Source organism: Pinus tabuliformis, chromosome 7, assembly GCF_031772625.1.
Source record: "Pinus tabuliformis cultivar Carrire ecotype Pingquan chromosome 7, CPIR1, whole genome shotgun sequence".
Lineage (NCBI taxonomy): Eukaryota > Viridiplantae > Streptophyta > Pinopsida > Pinales > Pinaceae > Pinus > Pinus tabuliformis.
In genome coordinates this window covers 1376115561-1376135619 of record NC_142293.1, presented here as the reverse complement: position 1 = coordinate 1376135619, position 20059 = coordinate 1376115561, and the positions used below count along the sequence as shown (strand labels likewise).

At 40.1% G+C, this 20059-nt stretch overlaps 1 protein-coding gene across 7 annotated transcripts in view; it reads right to left on the bottom strand.

Moving 5' to 3' along the window:
* Positions 1-20059, bottom strand: part of LOC149252752 (C18orf8) — a 354515-nt gene that overhangs the window by 222433 nt on the left and 112023 nt on the right. For all 7 annotated transcript variants that reach the window (XM_089459794.1, XM_089459792.1, XM_089459791.1 and 4 more), the window contains one exon: positions 12784-12937. In XM_089459794.1, coding sequence (XP_089315920.1) covers positions 12784-12937 — 154 coding nt within the window. The remainder of the gene's footprint in view (positions 1-12783; positions 12938-20059) is intronic.

Genomic DNA, 20059 nt, shown 5'->3' with positions numbered 1-20059 from the left:
AAAGCGCGCTTTTTTCCGAAAAAAGCGCTGGGTTGCCAGGACAGCACGATTTTATAAAAAAAAAAATTGGTTTTTCATTTGGTCATTTGGGTTTTTTCATGCAATTTTTTTGGAAAGAAACAAATAATTTTTGAGTGGGGCAGCTTAATGATCAATTCTAGGCCCTAGTATGGATATGCTATTCATGGTAATGTTAAATTCTTAAAGTAAAAGTGACATTCTCCTTAATCTTCATTTTCATCCTTTTACTTAAATTTTTAACATTACCATGAAATGACTCAGGATGTTTGAGAGTGGTTCCAGCCTCATTGGATTTCATATGGAGAAAGTAGAATTTTAGATTTCATTTAAAATCCCGCAGACTTATCAGTTTTTCAGGATTTCAGGATTGGGAGATTGTAATGTTTCCAGGTGACACCACCTGCTCGGGCTACCCCTGCCACCAGTAGAGGACGTGGTCTACCTCCTATAGCTCCTACTTCTAGTTCTTCAGCTTCTAGAGCACATCAGACTCCACTGCCATCTCCACCAGCACAGGCACCAGCATCTATATCTAGAGGGAAAGGGAAAGCTGTGGCATTTTCTCGCAAGAGGGGCAGAGGAAATCAATAGGATTAGACCTCATTTTATTGTATATGACATTATGACATGATGAGATACATTATCATATTTTTTGTTGATATTTTGAGGCTGAGTTGGGACTCAGGAGTCAGGACTTACTATTCAGGACATGATTCAATGTTATGTGTGATTTTAGCGCTAGAAATGATATTAAACATCTTATATATTAGTTTTTTTATCATATTTATGTGTCAATGTATTTATTTTATGTTGTAGATGGTTTAGATATTAAAAAAATTGAAAAAAAATGAATATTTTTGTACCAAACGCTTTTTTCCCGCTTTTTTCGATTTTTTCCGCTTTATTCCCGGCGTCGATTTAATCCCGCTCGCGCTTTTAACAACATTGCATTCAGTACTAACATAATTATTATCTTGAGTAGGATCGATAGAGATTATAACGTCCCTTCCTGCAAGTGATCCTTTGATTTTAAATAATGCATTAACACACATACTAAAAGTTTTAGGAAATCTTCCATTATAGGTCTCCATTTGCGTTCGTCAATAATTTTATCAATAATACTTTGTTTATGAAGATGAATTCTCCTATGCCCTTTTTGAACCTTATAATCTTTCTTGATACCTTTGATATTTTAAATGTTCTAATAATTTCAAATTGGGGTTTAAGTTTAAACTTTAATAATGATTTTATCATTATTATTATTATATAACCTCCTCTCCTTTAAAAAGTAAGTTAATACTTTTTCACTTTTAAGGTATAATTTAGGCACATTAACCTCTCTAATATATTTGGAGACTTTTTTTTTGAACTTTTGATTGTATTTTATTTTAAGGTTGTTTTTTTAAGAAATGGTACTTGGTATAATTTGAAAAAAGGAAAAATTACCTTACGAATGCAATTAGGGATAGTAGTTCGTAAATGCTTTGATACCAATGTAACGATCAAAGAATGCTCTGATAGCAATGTAACGAACAAAGTTCGCAAACACTCTGATACCAATGTAACAAACAAAGTTCGTATATGCAACAGGACACTAAAAATATCTAGTATATAAGAATGTCCATCGTGGAACAGATAATATATTATATAAGAATATTTGAATACAAGTGAGATGATTACAAATGAGGGTGAGGGCCTACTTATATACCTGCCTAGGTATATAAGCGAGCCCTCGCCCTCATTTGTAATCATCTCACTTGTATTCAATTATTCTTATATAATATAAACCCAACTTGTGCTCAACGTTTTAGTATAAATAGAAGTGGCCTTCAAGTCATTTGAACACACTTGGAATCTCTTCCTCTCTACTTGTCTTTGGGTTTTAGTAAGAGGAGAGATCCTAAGGGATAACGTTGCCCTAATCTAGAGGGCAAAAGTCAGAATTGCTGGGAACAACCGGAACTGTCGGGAAAGTTGACGCAAAGGGCAGAAGCCGGAACTGTCGGAACAACAAGGAAGTTGACACAGAGGGCAGAAGCTGGAACTGCCGCGAACAACCGAAACTGCGGGAACAACTGGGAAAGCTAACGCAGAGGGCAAAAGCCGGAACTGCCGGAACTGCCGGGAAAGTTGACGCAGAGGGCAGAAGTTGGAATTGCCAGGAACAACTGGAACTGTCGGGAACTGCTGGAACAGCGGGAAAGCTGATGTAGAGGGCAGAAGCCGAAACTGCCAGGAAAGCTAATGCAGATGGCAGAGGTCGGAACTATCGGAACTGCTGGGAAAGCTAACGTAGATGGCAGAAGCCAGAACTGCTGGGAAAGCTGATGTAGAGGGCAGAAGCCAGAACTACCGGGAACAGCCAGAACTGCCGGGAACTGCCGGAACAGCCGGGAAGCTGACGCAGAGGGCAAAAGCCGGAACTATCGGGAATAGCCAAAACTTTCGGGAACTGCCGGAACACCCGGGAAAGCTGATGCAGAGGGCAGAAGTCGGAATTGTCGAGAACAGTCGGAACTGTAGGGAAAGCTGATGCAAAGGGCAGAAGCCGGAACTGTCGGGAATAGCCGGAACTCCCAGAGTGTTTATCTGGGGTTTCAGCGGGAGCATCTGTCTCTGAAGGAGAGCAGCATGCAACAAGAAGCATGCTAGGGGCAGCAAGCACGCTAGGGACAACAAGCAATCAAGGTGCAGCCAACACATAGGTCAGTATGGCAACATGGTGCAACAATGGCACAAAATGCAATACAGTGATGGGTACAGTCATGATTAATGAAGTAAGATGAGACGCAGCATAGTGATGATGGGTGCAGCACGGTGAGGTGCAGCATGATGACGAAATGCAGCACAACGATAGGTGAAGGAGTCACCTTAGAGAATCAGTTGAAGCAGCATGCCTTCAACTGATCTCATGTATCATCTTCTTAGAGATGATCTATGCTCTTATCTAGATAAGTCAAATTGTTGACTTCTATTGTAAATGTACTATCTCTCTCTCTCTCTCTGCTGAACTATTGAAGAACAAATAAGAAGAATTAATCAAGGGCTTCCCCACATTGGGGTTTGTCCCTGGCTAGCGCCACATCTTGTGTCCTCTTGTCTTGGCTTATCTTTTGCGATTTATGTTTATGTTCTATCTGCAGTTTACTTTAATGTTGATGTGATTGCTAATCTGGAAAAGATATTGAGCTAACTGTGAAAATTGAAATAAATTTCTCTAAGCATAGAACATACCTAAAATTAACATGGTATCAGAGTTGAGGTGAAGACAAAGCCCAAGCAAGAGTGAAAGAGCAATCACCGAAGATAGTTGGGAAAGGACAAAAGGATCAATGGATTCCTCATCCCTCTTCAAATTCACCAAGGGTGAAGTCGAAGCAAAGTATATTATCAGAATGGCACAGCGAAAGCTTCTGATGGCCTACCTAAAGATCACTTCATTAGGAAGTCTGGATCTAAGGGAGGAAGGAAAGGCAGATGCCTTGGTCACAATAAGTTCGGCCATTATGCGAAGGAGTGTCTGAATGGCAGGGACACATCACTTGATGATGATAACAATCATTCCAAGGACATCTTCAATGATCAAAGGAATGACAGGTAATGCAGGTCATCAAGGAAACGACCGACTCTTCAGAGAAAGCAAGGAACTCCAGGTATGAAGAATCAAATGTTGTTTCTAATAAGATAAAGAAGCATTATCTTGCATTGGCCCTCTCCTTCAGACTCTTTGGGAATCTAGCTTTTTGATTGTAGTGCTTCAAGGCATTCCATCAGATAGAAGGGTGCTCTCTCTAATTTAGCAGAAATGGAAACAGTCATGGGATTATACTTGGAGCCGATGCCACCTATCCCAGAAAGGGTGTAGGAAATGTTACTCATCAATTGAATGCGGGTAACTCGATTCATTTACGAGAATCTCTTTTATGTACCTGATCGCAAGAAGAACCTGGTGTCCATTTCGGCAATGGAAGTCAAAAGGTTTCAAGGTGGCATTCATCGATGGAAAGGTACGTGTTTGAAAATAGAATTTTCAAAAGATGCTTTTTCTCATGGGTTCAGGGTTGGCAATTTGTACCAAGTTGCAGGATGGTCCATTGGGGATCATGTCAATTGACATATCTCATCTATAACACCGGAGGTCTACTTATGGGGCCCTACCTGATGTGAGTCAGATGATGACAGGGATGCCTGAATTCAAGAAGAGCATGAAGGTACATATCTGAGATGTACCGAAGGAAAATCCTACAAGGGGACCATTCCCCTCATGTAGCAGGTCCACAGGTTTGGAACAACCCGAGGAGTTTGAGATTCATGATCAGGAATCTCATATATACAGGTGGAAGAAATCCCTCTGTGGCTTGAAGCAAAACACCCCGGGCATAGTACGAGAGGATTGATAGTTGTCAGATGAAGCTGAGATTCACTAAGAGTGAAGTCGATCCAAACCATTGTTTGAAGGTTGTGGATGATAGACCTCTCATACCAGCACCTTCTGAGGACGACCTATTTCAAACAGGTGCAGACCCTCTCACTTGCAGAAGTAAGAGGGAGTTGTATTCCGAATGTGGAATGGTAAACTACAAGCCCATGACTACCTCGAGGATATTAACTTTCAGAAGTTATATGGAAATGATGCCGGACTGATTTGGGAAATGCCTCTGAGTTTCATAAACTCATTTGCATTGATGTTCTTGGTGAACTTCCGTCCCGACATATGTTTTGCAGTTAGCATGGTGAGCTCATATTTGGTTGAGCTTCACTGGATTGGTGCCAAGAATCTTCTAAGATATCTTCGGGGCACAATCTCTCATGGATTGAGATACACTGCCGGAAATATGAACTGCATGATTATTCGAATGCTGACTGGGCAGGCAGTGTGCAGGATCACTAGAGCACTTCTCAATGTTGGTTCTCTTTGGATTCTGCTTCGATATCATGGATGAGCAGGAAGCAGAAGTCGATTGCTATAAGCATCGCCGAGACCAAATACATAGCTACGAGTATGATCTCGTGTGAAGCTACCTGGTTGCGGAAGATCTTAAGTGAGTTGTTTGTACGCATGATGAATACCACTGTGATTCTTTGTGACAACCAGAGGGGGGATTCGATTATTGAGGAATCCCGTATTCGATGATTGCTCCAGCAAATAGACATCAGTTACTACCTTATCTGGGATATGGTAATTCGATGAGCGAGGAGGCTCCATCGCATTGAGACTGATGTACAGGTCGCAGACATTTTGTCAAAGCCCCGGGAAAAGGTCAAATCTGTGACTTTCCCGAACGACTTGGAGCCGTTGAGAGACCTCCTTATAAGGGTCCTGCGTGTTGCATGCATTGAGCTCTGGGAGCTCTGGGGGGGGCTTGGGGTACTTACTAGAGCAACATACGACCACAGGGCGACTCAACCTCCCCTAGTGGTGCGCTATGTATAGGATGACAGGTTCAACCTTCTCCTGTGATACCCCATGGCGACTGTGGAACAGGATGATTAGTTCTCCTGTGGGACGGGATGATTAGTTCTTCCGTGGCAACTGTGGAACGGGATGATTAGTTCTCCTGTGGGCCAGGATGATTAGTTCTCCCATGGCAACTGTGAAACATGATGATTAGTTCTCCTGTGGGATGGGATGATTAGTTCTCCCGTGGCAACTATGGGATGATTAGTTCTCCTGTCAAGGCATCCTACCCATGCAGTCTGGGACTCATGGGAAGTACCTCTCATGTGATCAATGAGCAGGGAAATGGGGTTAGGGACCATAGTAGTACTATCCATGGACACATCGTTATATCTACCGTACTCCCTATGCTAGGATGACCTCCATTGATCTGAGATCAATAAAACTGACTTCAGGTTAGTAAGAGTGATATGACACACTCTCTTCAGATGAAATTAACTTCGAGTCAGTAGAGAATGGTATGAGACATTCTCGATCAATTCTTCTTCTTCATGGTTCAACAGAGTAGAGCAGAACTAAGCAGAGCTCAGCAGAGCAAAGCAAAGCAGAGCTCAGCAGAGCAGAGCCCAGCGGAGTAGAGCAGAGAAGTACAGGGCATTGATGGCAGAGATAGTACAGTCGAACATATGGATCAGCGGATGGAGTTCTCCCTAGTTGAGAGGGAATGTTAAAATTGGCAACTAGGGCAAAACTCCATGTGGGTCATCTTATTAATGGAAGTTGATATTTTTCTTGGATCCTTTTCATCGAGAGGTGTAGGATTGATCTAAAGATCATCCGATTCCGATAAGTATTCATGGAGATTTGAATTTATTTGTGTTATGGGACAATTCGTCAAGGTCGGCCAGCAACCAAATAAACCCCGCTTGTGCTCAACGTTTTAGTATAAATAGAGGTGGCCTTCAAGTCATTTGAACACACTTGGAATCTCTTCCTCTCTACTTGTCTTTGGGTTTTAGTAGGAGGAGATATCCTAAGGGATAACGCTGCCCTAAACTAGAGGGCAGAAGCCGAGAACAGCCGGAACTGTCGGAACAGTAGGGAAAGCTGACACAGAGGGCAGAAGCCGGAACTGTCGGAACAGTCGGGAAGCTGACGCAAAGGGCAGAAGTCGGAACTGTCGGAACAGCCGGGAAGCTGACGCAGAGGGCAGATGCCGAAACTGCCAGGAACAACTGGAACTGTCGGAACAACCAGGAAAGTTGACGCAGAGGACAGAAGCCAGAACTGTCAGGAAAGCTGACGCAGAGGGCAAAAGCTGGAACTGCAGGGAACAACTGGAACTGTCGGGAACTGCCGGAACAGCGGGGAAAGCTGATGCAGAGGGCAGAAGCCAGAACTGCCGGGAAAGCTGACGCAGAGGGCAGAAGTCGGAACTGCCAGAACTACTAGGAAAGCTGACATAGAGGGCAGAAGCCAATGTTTTACGACTCCGACTCCGACTCCGACTCGGCCGAGGATCGACTCCGACTCCGACTCTGAAACGGTAATGACTCGGTCGGCTCGATTTCAATGACTCGGTCGTTGTAAAAAATACATTAAATATTTATTTTTTTTATTAAAAAACATAATTTTAAATATTTTAAACATAATTTTAAAGATTTTCATTCATGTTTCCAAAGTCCAAACACACAGCATTATAATATAGATGGAAGACAACATATGATCAAAGTAGGCTCATGAACCAATCCATTATATCAAAATGGTACCCAAGGGCAATACATAGTCAACTGTCATACATGATCAAAGACTCAAAACAAAATACAAATAACCAAGGAGGCTAGAAATGGCCTCTACAACAAAACTTAAAAGTAAACTGTGATGGTGACCAGACTCCAATACTAGTACTACTGCAGCACTGCTAGCAGCTACACTACTACTGGCTAGTAGCTACTGCCAGAGGAGCCAAGATCATCTCGACCAATCTCTGGAGTCTGGATCATCATCATCAGAACAGTGAAAAAAATATACAGTAGCTCTAGGTGTCAAGGTAAGGGTTTCAATTTGTATTCCTTTGTGTGTTCCAAATTTCCAATGGAATTTGTTTGGGTAATTCTTTGAGTATAATTTCAGAACTTTATTGTATTTTTGATCCGTTGGTGTTGTTTTACCTTGAGTCTAGGGTTATTTTAAAGTTTTATCCTTAAGATCTGTTCTCTTCCTTTTTCCCTTGTGATTCGGTTGGGATTCCTTTTCAATTGCACACCCAGAATTTTATTACAGACCTGCTCCAAAGAACTCGACATCCACTAACAATGAACTACAGGACTTATGCTTGACTGTGGATAATCATTTGCACTGAAGACTCAAGTAAAGTGTTTAGGGCTCGGACATGTGTAGTAGGGCTTGAGGAAAAGTTATATTAACTGCAGATTTTACTTTTAGGCCTTATAACCAGCAGCATAGTACTGTTTAGGTCCTTTTTGCATTAATTTGTTTTGTAACTTTGAGTCTCTTAGGTATTCTGTTGAGTGCAAGAGTAGGCCCTCATCCAGGGCATCGTTTGACATTTCAATTGTAATTTGGACGATACCTTATATATAGACTGATATATAGAATCTAGAGATCAGATTTACTAGCTGTAATAAGATCTGTACATTAAACAGATATGAAGAACCTGGGCTTATTTCAAAGGGATTGACCACTGGTATCTTCAACAATGATAGTGATATCAGCCCTTTCACTCTTCAGCTCAGAAAATCAGTGCATAACCATGTCACTCCAACAATGGACACGATCTGAAATAATTGTGGAATGAGGAAACACATACAGCAAAACTCAGCTCCCTTCACACTTGAATAGTCAACAGTGATAATAGATATATGGCAGATTTCGATTCCATATTAAAACATATGTGACTTAAACTGCATTAAACAGTTTGGAATCCTTAAACTCCATTAAACATTTGAAAAATACCAAAAAAATGAATTTTTTTATGTCTTTTATGCCTGCCCAGCCGCATTTCATTGACTCGGCCTGGTCAATACGGACCCGGCCTGGTTGACCGAGTCAACTATGACTCGGTCGAGTCATCCAATGACTCGGCCGAGTCATCCAATGACTCGGCCGAGTCATAGTTGACTCGGTCAACCGAGCCGGGTTGCTGGCCTGGTCACAAAATTTTTTAACGGCTCGGTATGACTCGGCCGTTTCCGAGTTGAATCCGCCTGGTTGTAAAACAGTCCAGAAGCCGTAACTATCGGGAACAGTCGGAACTGTCGGAACAACCAGGAAGCTGATACAGAGGGCAGAAGCCAGAACTTTCGGGAATAGCCGGAACTGTCGGGAATTGTCGGAACTGCCGGGAAAGCTGATGCAGAGGGCAGAAGTCGAAACTGTCGGGAACAGCCAAAACGGTCGGGAAAGCTGACATAGACGGCAGAAGCTGGAACTGTCGGGAATAGCCGAAACTGCTGGAGTGTTTATCCGAGGTTTCAGCCGGAGCATCTGTCTCCGAAGGAGAGCAACATGCAACAACAAGACAGAGAGCAGCATGCAACAACAAGCATGCTAGGGACGACAAGCAAGCAAGGGACGACAAGCATGCTAGGGACGACAAGCATGCTAGGGACAACAAGCAAGCAAGGTGCAACAAGCACATAGGTATTATGGCAACATGGTGCAACAATGGCACATAATGCAATACGGTGATGGGTACAGTCATGATTAATGAAGCATGATGAGATGCAGCATAGTGATGATAGGTGCAGCATGGTGCAGCACGGTGAGGTGCAGCATGATGACAAAATGCAGCACAACGATAGGTGAAGGAGTCACCTTGCAGAATCAGTGGAAGCAGCATGTCTTCAACTGATCTCATGTATCATCTTCTTAGAGATGATCTATGCTCTTATCTAGATAAATCGAAGTGTTGACTTCTGTTGTAAACATACTATCTCTCTCTCTCTGCTTAACTATTGAAGAACATATAAGAAGAATTGATCAAGGGTTTCCCCACATTGGGGTTTGTCCCTGGCTAGCGCCACATCTTGTATCCTCTTGTCTTGGCTTGTCTTCTGCGATTTATGTTTATGTTCTATCTGCAATTTACTTTAATGCTGATGTGATTGCTAATCTGGAAAAAAATATTGAGCTAACTGTGAAAATTGAAATAAATTGCTCTAAGCATAGAACATACCTAAACCTAACATTATATAATATATTAGTTGTTCCACGATGGACATTCTTATATACCAGATATTATGAGTGTCTTGTTGCATATACGAACTTTGTTCGTTACAATGGTAACAGAGCATTTATGATCTTTGTTCACTACATTGGTATCGGAGCGTTTACGAACTTTGCTTGTTACACAGTTCTGGGCAGAGTTGACTGCAGTTGACCAAGTTCTGTCTTGGCAGTTTGACCGCAATTGACCGAGTTCTGTCTGGGAAGTTTGACAAAGGTTTTGGGCAGAGTTGACTGAGATTTTTGGGCAGCAGTTTGACTGAGTTTTTGGGCAGTTGTACCAGGTTGGACCTTGTTAGTTTAAGTGGTCAGGTTGACCAGGTTTGATTGGAAAAATAAGATTGTGTTATCTTTGTTGAAATGAACAATTATTTCTCCTAGAAAAGATTGTTGGGTTTTCTCCCAAGGTTGGGTTTCCTAGGTAAAAAATTTCTGGTGTCTATCGTTCTACTGTAATCTTTACTGTTTCTATTGCATTTAGAGTTGAATTTTCTGAAGTGTATTTACTTAATGATAATCTGGAATGCGCAAAAATATCATTAGAAGTAATTATCAGTAGCAGAAAATTCTGTTTGGTTACTTAGCACTAGAAAATCAACAGGAACCACTACTATCAAAACTGAATCTGCTTTGCCAAAACCAACTAGTTCGATTAGTTTAGAGGGGCTGTCAATTCAAATCAAGGATCTAAAGTGGAAATGGCCATTTTCATATTGAACTCGCCAATTGTGTGATAGAAGTTGGAACTAGCCTATTATGTACAAAACCAACCTTAAATGCATGAACCAGCTAGTTCCATATGAAACTAGTTGGTTCCATACTAATCCATATTTCAGCATGTGGGGCAACAAAAAATACCCCCAAAAAATTTAAAAATAAGAAAGGAAAACCCTAATAATCCTTTTACTTAAATTTTTAACATTACCATTAATCATTTCAGGATGTTTGAGAATGGTCCCAACCTCACTGGACTTCAATGGAGAAATTAGAATTTTAGATCCCAATCAAACTCAAGTGGAATTAACAGTTTTCAGCATTTAACGATAGGCGGGATTGCAACATTGCCACTAGATTCTATCATGTATTGGGGTATGAAACTAGTATTTAATCAAGAGCACCAAGCCCTCTATTTACCTCAATGTTGGTGGCAATGATTGTTGAAATCCTCTATCATGACCCTACTAAAAGTGTACCATTTACTCACGCAAAATCACTGATTACGCATGTTAAGCTTTTTCAACCTTATTTCAATGCTTAAACGGTATTATTGATAATGACGATCCGAGCATAGGAAATGATTTTGATGATAGGTAGTTACTTGTTGTAACATAAAAAAAAATTGAACTCTAGAGGCCATTTAGAGCCTCCTTGTTTATGTATTTTGGTTGTGTGTGATGTGGCACTAGAAATGATATTAAACATCTTATATATTAGTTTTTTTTATCATATTTATGTGTCAATGTATTTATTTTATGTTGCAGATGCTTTAGATATTAAAAAAATTGAAAAAAAAATGAATATTTTTGTATGTTATGATTTTTTCCCAATTTTTACTGATTTTTTCCCGATTTTTACGATTTTTTCCGATTTTTTCCCCGCGCCAATTTAATCCCCATAACGATTAATGATTTTTATGATTTTTTCCGATTTTTTCCCCACGCCGATTTAATCCCGATAACAATTAATGCAACATTGATTGCACTCGATGCCATTTTGGTTACATGTACCTTTACTTGCTATATATATGAGAAAACTTTACATGTGTCTAATGGTCTGGATTTATATATATATATATATATATATATATATTATTCATTCAGTCTTTTCCCTTGTTTTACCGGTTTCGACTAGTTTCCAGTCTCAGGGATCCACCAATTCAATGACCAGTCGGGTTCTAATAACATTGGTTGGAACCACCCTTGAACATCCTAAAACAATTAATGGAAACGCATCATACATACGTTGGTACAGCCCAGAAATGCATTTCCAACTATACGAAAAACATTTCCCACATGTAGGATGCATTTTTATGTCCGGAAACACATTTAAAGACCATACCACATGTGAGATGCATTTCCACATTTCTGTAGTCTAACACCCTATACTAGACATTTACTGCAACAAGGTGCCTATGCTATGCATTATGTTATTTAATTATTTGAGCTTACCTTATGAGAGGCCATATAAGGTTATAGCTGAGTTAAGGTAGGATCCTTGCTACTATGCATAGCACTATGTATTTGTATAATTAATTACGAGGGGTCTCCAAGGTATTAAGGCTAGACATACTGTTCACAGGGCTATATGGTGATGTGTGGAGTCATGTTCAGCTACTCATTTGATGGGCTACTGATCGAGACACAGCACAAATAATATAAAACTTGAGATTCACATTCTCATAGTGGACTGTGTAGGCATGCATTTCATACTAATCCCCATAACTATCCCATGCCATCTCCCATAACTCTCTCTTTCTTTTTGTGTTTGTAATAGGTGTCCAATGACAAACTGACAACCATTCGAGCTATGAGTATCGTGCATTTAGGCACTCACTGCCTAAAGTATTCATACAAATTGTCCTGATAAAGAAATATTCTGGAACTGAAGGGTCATTTTTATTTGATTTATGTGGCTTTACAAGAGAAAATTAAGTTTTATCATCTTTACTATCTCTTCAGGAATTGGTTATACAAGAACTACCATACAACAGCATATAATTGACAATTTACACTCAGAATCAGCTGCAAGTGCATTAATGCAGCTTGCCTTCACAAGTGTTTAATCGATGTTCCAAGTGCTTATGCGCATTAGTCATAAAAGCAGTAAAGCTACTAAAGTTAGAATCATGTTTAAACATCTTTGTCTTTGGATTCATTGAACATTCTTAGATGTAATTTTACCCCCAATTATTCTTTGCCAGTAGCAGTAACTAGAACAGTTCACTGGAAGCATTTACAAAATTTCTATTTCTTCTACAAACATTAAAATTCAAATTGCAATTCTATTCCAAGCTTTTCAAAGGAAGGAGATCAACAAACATATCCATTCCAAACTACTGTTCTTCCAATACCAAAGACACCATGATTCCCAAATAACAAATATATAGTGTCATGTACCTGAAATCCAGTCAAAGTCTTGCACTGCATTCCAGATGCAAGAAGAACCAACCGACTCTCATGTGTGTACACATACCAGCTGACATTGAATCGTCTTGTCTCCACAAACTTAAGACTATTTAACTGAACTTGCAATGAATATAGATCAAGTCCACTGGCACATGGAACAAATAATCACAAATTTCTTGATTAGTAAAATACAAGAAGGTGAAACAAATCCAATTCACAAGCAGAGAGCACTCTCAGCAAGCATAGTGCATTGTTCCTGTGTATAGGACACTAAAACAAGCTAGCCTAATAAATTGCAGAACAATAACTAAAAATAAAAGCTTCATATAGATTATATATAAAGATAATAGCATTCAAGCACAAACAATTGAAAGTACACATCTCGCACTTAGATTAAATTGAGGCCACTCTTCTAAGATGATTGGAGTATGGTGGCTATAACTAAAGACATGCTGAATATAATGTGCTGGTTAGTTCTTTAAAAAAAACCTGTGTTAAGGGATCTGCCACCCTTGTGTGTAGGATCCATAGATCTGCAGATCTGATCTGGATCCGGATCTACATGCACTATCCATCCATCCATGATCCATTATAAGCGTGGATCGCCCAGAAAAGAGGCAGATCCTAAGCCCGTAAAGCAGATCCCATTGAAAAATAAACAGATCCTGAAACTTGCAGTGCTCTTTTGAACCACCAATCCCCAAAAGCTCATTTTTTTAATGAAAAATCCCAATACCCTAGACACCTAAAGGCTGAAACCCTAAACCCCATTCCTGATCAAGGTCTGATCTATACTTATGTCAGGATCTGCTCTCAACTTCTGATATATCAAGGTCAGATCTGGCTCAATCAAGGTGTGCTCTCAAGGTTTGATCAATCATTATGGTCAAGGTCTTGTTTATCCTTGTGCGCTATGTTGTTGCTTACTTCACTGACAGTGTTATTTAGTCCTGTCCTAGACTTCAAGAAAACTACTTATTCATTGCTGATATGGACATACAGATGTGGCTCAAAACAATGCTGTCATTACCTGCTTCATGCTCATCTTGAAATGGTCTTCAAAATTATCAATTATCAATGATGATTATAACTTATCAAATCATCAGTTATGGTACATGGATGGCTAATAGTAATAGGAATGAAAACCCTCTGTTTTGGTTATAACGCATAGTTCTACTGTGGTGATTCCTAAATAATTTTGTTGCTTAACTCTATTTGTTTTCATTAAAATATATTTTTATATTTTTTTTTTGTACTTGCTGGTTCCCTTGTGTAGCCATATCTTGGCTTTTCAAAAATATGCCAGATCTGTATATTAAAAACCACTCAAAAATATATGAAAAGTAATATGACAGTAATGCTTAGAGAATTATGTCTGGATAAATTGCTAAACTGACTTTCAAGCTTTGATTAGACCACAAATCATGACTTCTCTCAAGTCCATGGCACACATTTCTCTATGGTCTTGTAGTATTTAGGCCCTGTTAAACCTCTTTTCAGCAAGGTACATACGTCTTTCAGTGCAGCATTCACCACCATTGTAAGCCCAAGGTCACAAGTCAGAAGCCATGTAAAAACTATGTGAGGCATTGTATTAGGCATCCTACACCTGTGTCTTGTCAATTTGAGTCTCTATACAGTTGTTTGGTCAGACCATGCCCCGTCCCTTGATAGCTTCACCACAGCACTCTCGTCCCTAACCAGATTGTAGGGCTTTTAGGTGAACTCTCTCTTGTGGGCTCATGGTTTTATGGGACCCTACATTTGTAGGGCTGATCACTAGTGTATGGGCCAGTCCAATCCGCATCAAGGTGTGTTAGAATTCCACACACACCAAGTTTGGTCTATATCTTAACTAGAAACATAAACACACTAGCAGTGCCTTGTTGATCTAGATTGTCATCAATGGCAATATGAAGCATAGGAGCTATCAGAGCAGAGCTATCAAAGCAGGGAAGAAGTTCATTAGAAGGAACAAAGAGGAACACGCATCAGGAGGAGAAGCTAGTGGAAGAGCAGTTAACGGAGGAGCATCGCATGTAATATATGCCAAAGAAGAACTATCGGAATCCAAAGGGAAGACCGATCAGAGGAGCAAGAGAAGCATAGAGGAAGAGTCATTTGAAACCACGAGAAGCAAAGAGCGGAGAGTCGTTACTCTGTGTAACCGCGTTCAACAGTTAACTGACGGGTTTGTAATAGTGGCAGTGGTTATCGGGCGGACGCTAGGCGGTAAGTGGTATTTAGAGGAGAGCGCCCAATTCCATTAACCGAGCGACACGTAGCACTCGGGTGGAGAGAGAAAACCACTTTTTCGGGTGGTTATTTCTCTTGCAAGTGGCTCACCCAAAATGCATGTAGGCCGTTGGATCTAGCGCGGGTTGATCGACGACGAAGGATCAACGGACGGTTTTGGGTTGATCGGGTTAAGTCAGGACCGTTAGATCTAGAGGTAAGATCTACGATGGAGGATTGATCCGAAAAAGGCAAACATCGGAAAATGTGCAAAGGCTGTAAAAAGGCGGAAAAGGTAAGTTACGCATGATTATTGTGTATTTCTATTATATAAACATTATAATAGAAATAGCGTGGATATAAGGATTTCATGTGGTTAAATTCTATATAACCATATTGCAATATGATTTAATATATTATTGCATCCGCCATATCGCAAGACTCTTGTAAAGCCTTGCCACATTGAAAGCGCCGATTGCGATATTGTTGTGGACCCGACTACACCATTGTAACATGATTTAATAGTAATATCGCATCTGATTGAATCGAAAAAGCTCAAAAAGGGATGACATGTTAAATCCGCCGATTGCAATATATATATACGGACCCGATAGGTATATTAACTTCTGTTTATTGTTATATCGCATCCGTCGCATATCGCAAGCCGTGAAGAATTGTAACTATGTCAAAACGCCGATTGCGATATACTACACGGACCCGATAGCTCTATAAAATATACCTTTATGTAATATCACATCCGGGTATCAGGGAAGTCACGCAAATCATAAGGGTTGTCGCTGCCGGACCGTCGATTGCGAAAGAGATAGTGACGTGGCATGTGGGACCTCCCTGTTGGTACAAGCCTCTCCAATGAAATCCTTTGTAAATAATGATTGAGTCTATTGTATAAATATTAAAGAAAAAGGGCCTCTTTGATATTTTCTTTAATATGCAACATTATTGTAATTCGGCATCTCTTAAACATTAACGTGTCCTGTGAGTATTGATGAATTCGAAGAGACAGAGGAAGCCGAAGAGTGAGCGCAGAGAAAGCTGAAAGATCAAGCAAGCGTTGAGGAAGCCAAAGCTCAAGCGAGCAAGGAGGAAGCCAAAGGTCAGGCGTATCAGGGATATAAAACAGAGAACAAGGAAAGTTTAAGTTGCTGGCAAACTGTAAGAAACAGAGGAAGCCGAAGTTCTGGCAGAGGTAGAAGAAGCAGGAGGACAAAAGTAGTCACAGGTCCAGCAGGGTTGGGAGCAGAGAATTACAACCAAACAAATCCAGACAGTGACAGCAAAGGTTGGAGCCCTTGAGGTTGGTGCCTCAGAACTGAAAGGATTAGCGTCCTGGGAGTTGGTGCTCCTAAATTCAAGGTTGGTGCCTTGACAAGACAGAGTTGGTGCTCTGGAGGTTGGAGCCTCACAAAGAGTCCAAATTGGTGCTTGACAACTGATTAAAACTATATATATATATTGTACTTGATTTATTGCAAAGATCACATTAATAAAAGCATCTATTCATGTTATCTATTTCTGTGTTCCAAATATAAATGTTTCATTCCTTTTAAAAATAATAATTGAAAAAGAAATACTGATTCACCCCCCCAGTATTTCCAACATTCCTAACTTCAAAACAACTTGCATAGCAGAAATATAACAACAATCAGATCAATGATAGTACACAAGAGTTTAATGCCCAAACTTGCTTCTTATCAGTCCATTAAGAAGAAAATCACAAGGCTTCCGTACCAGGGAAACTGGCCTTTTACAATCCCGCTAAAATACCTAAAATACAAGGTCAGTTCCTTTAGACCAAAAACCTAGGGCTGAGGCTTTGTCCTCCAACCCCTCTCGGCCCAAACAAACGGAGTCAGTCCTTTGCCTACAGAACCATAAACAATATCAATTAGCTTACCTGGACAGCCTGTCGTCCTTTGAGGTCAGCCTCTTTAGCTCTTCTGTAGGCTCATTTCACCTACAGCCAGCACTCCGGGCATGATCCTTTAGCCCAGAGTCCTTTTAAGCCCTCTGTCAGCTCCTTTAGACTTACTAGCCTGCTGTCTGCTCCTGTTTAGTCTTCCTGGCAGCTGATCCAACCTTCAGCCAAGCCTCACTTCCTTGCTATACCTTCTGCAGGTCTGTCCAGACCAGCGGTGGCCTTACCAAGCCTTCCCTTACAAGTCTGCTGCCTCACAATTCGACTTACAGGCCTGCAGCCTCTAACTAGGCCTCCAAACACTTGGTTGTTTCCCTCTTTACCACAAAAGCTCAACTGCTAAGCTCAGCCTCCTTCATGCTTAGCTGCCACTCCTTGTTGCCCTTACTTACAAGAGAAATGTCCTTCTTGCTCTTTTTCCTAAGCCTCTCCATTGGCTAGTCTATTTATACTTGTCTCTTAGGTCACTAAGGAAGCCCTCTTTTCTTTCAAGAGCCCTCCAACTCAACCTTAACAATAAATTAGACTTTCCTTGGGTTCCAAGCCCACTCTTTTAGGTCCAAAACCACTTGGGTGCAAAGCCCATTAACCAAACCATAAAGACCCAAGAGTTTTTCCAACCAGAAATACCTTCGGAGCTACTGAATTTCAACACTCCCTCTTAGTGAGGAAGGTATTTCCACTTGCCTCTTGTTGGAAATCGGGATGTTTTTTATCTTATCATTAGATTTCCATTTCATTAGTAATTGCTTGTGAATATAGCTAGCTTCTTATTTATTTCATTTTGATTCTTTCATCAAACAATTACCAAAATACAAACATGAAGATCACAGAAAAACATTGGACACAAGGTATAGGCTCCAAGCCAGGGAAAAACCCCTCCAAGGGGAAAACCCAGAAAATTATCTTCTTATAGAATCAAATCAAATGAGATATCCAAGACCCATAACCTCAGAAGTTTCCACCTCTACATGCCAAGTCAAACCTTCCTTCGTTCCAGCAGATTCATCAGCAAGAGATGTGCCAAGACAGATATTCCACAAACTCTAGCTCAAGAAAAACAACCTCTCTTTCAGACTTCGTCCTCTACTCCTCTTCTGCCTTTTTTGTGATACTTCAAACCATAACTCATCAAGTGTGTGTGTCCAAATGAGCTCCACCTTCCCTATATTTATACAGTTCAGAGGGGGTGCGAATAGACACGTCCAGTGGGGTAGAGCCGACTTGACATGTAGGCCAACTTGGCACCTAGAGAGGTTCCTAACCCAAAATTACATATTTAGAATTTATTTTTTCTTTTTCTTTTACAATATGTCCAAATAGGACTTTGACTCAAAAACCTAGAATCATGAAGAACATGCTTGTCCAGAAAATAATAATAATTTTTCTTTTTCTTGTCTTTTTTCTTTTTTACATCAAATACATAATGGTACAAATTGTGAAGACCGAAACTAGTTACATTCTCCAACACTCCCTCTTAACTAGGGAGGTATTCATAATTGTACACCCAGTACAAGGATATTCTCAAACTGAAGAGTTCTCATAAGAAGAGTCGGATTGGTAAGCCATCTTTAAGCATCAACATCATGACCAACATTGTCAACATAGTAAGGCCTTAACTTGACAAGCTCTTCTTATATCAGAGCATAATGTTGGGAGGCTTTACGTGAGAATCACACTACCTCTCCAAGGTACATACCCCATTTGGATGTTCACTAGGTATGTCCTTTTAGGACTATTCTTATATTGGATCAAATAATATCGATCCTCTTTGACCACTCTTATCTTGGATACATGTCCAATCCTCAAAGAGTGTCAGTCAACAAGAATACTTCCTATCTTGGATTCTCTATCCTCAAGGAGATCACAGATGCTTATCCAATCCTCCATTCACCCTACCATGGCCTTCACTTAGACGTACAGTTGTTAGTCCTAGCCTAGTGTGTGACACATGATAGAAGACAATACAATGTCCATCATCACTCCCTCTCAACCAAGGAGGATATCCTCATTCCCACTTGATTAGGGAATAGATCCTTGCTTCTTTTTAAATATTTAAGGAGAATTCTAACTCCCTCTCAAATATAGAGGAGATTCCTTTCACTTCCTTTCAATTAGGAAGTCATACCCACAAGCTCTTTAGCTTGTCTTTATAAGTGTATCAACTACCAGTTCTTTATAAAGATAGTTGCACGGCTCCTTCCTTCCTTTGTATCTCATCATATTAAGCTTATTTCTTCCTGAATGTTAAGGAGCCATTTTCGTCCTTCAACCTTGTGACAAGATTCAAGCCATCAACTTTTCATATCACTTTCCTTTAGTTATCATCATCAATAAAGGCATTATGTTTGTGCCTTATCATTTCTCCCTCTAAACATGAAAGTGATCTTCATGAATACTAAGTTATCCTATTATACTACTACCTTTTAAATCCAAGGTGATGTTGTGAACACCTTTACTACATAACCTTCCAAGGATTGTCAAGACCATTTACTCAATCCATATGTTCTTGAATCGAGTACAGTACCAACAGTTGAACTTTCCTCAACTGTCATTATGCATTTTTGCAACATCTTTCCAGGTAGCAAAACAATATGTCAATCAGATAACCAACATCAAAATATTAATATTAGACTTACCTTATCATGATGGCCCTTTTATCAAAGTATTTGAATCCTTTGAGATCAACATCCTTTCGCATGAATCATAAGAATCTTCGTTCATGCATTCATCTTAATCATGGTGCGCATAGATCAAACTTGATTACCAAAAAATAATATCTTCTTTCTTGGAGTTAACATTGTTAACTCTCTCCTTTTCTTTAGGGGACCATATTTGATGTTGATCATCAAACGAACTCTCCTTCCAGCCTCTTCACATGCTTTTTTAATATGTTATCCCAAGAAGCCAAGTCATATCCCAAGTGGATCATTGATATCAGAGTTACCAGATCATAATAGCCTTCTTAGTTAAGGCATCATGTCAAATTCGGTTACTAGCTCCCTCTAAAATCAACATTCTTGTGCATGTTCTATCTCCATTTAACAAGGTTCTGCTTCATCAATGCATTCTGAATTGAACTCATCAACAGGGAGC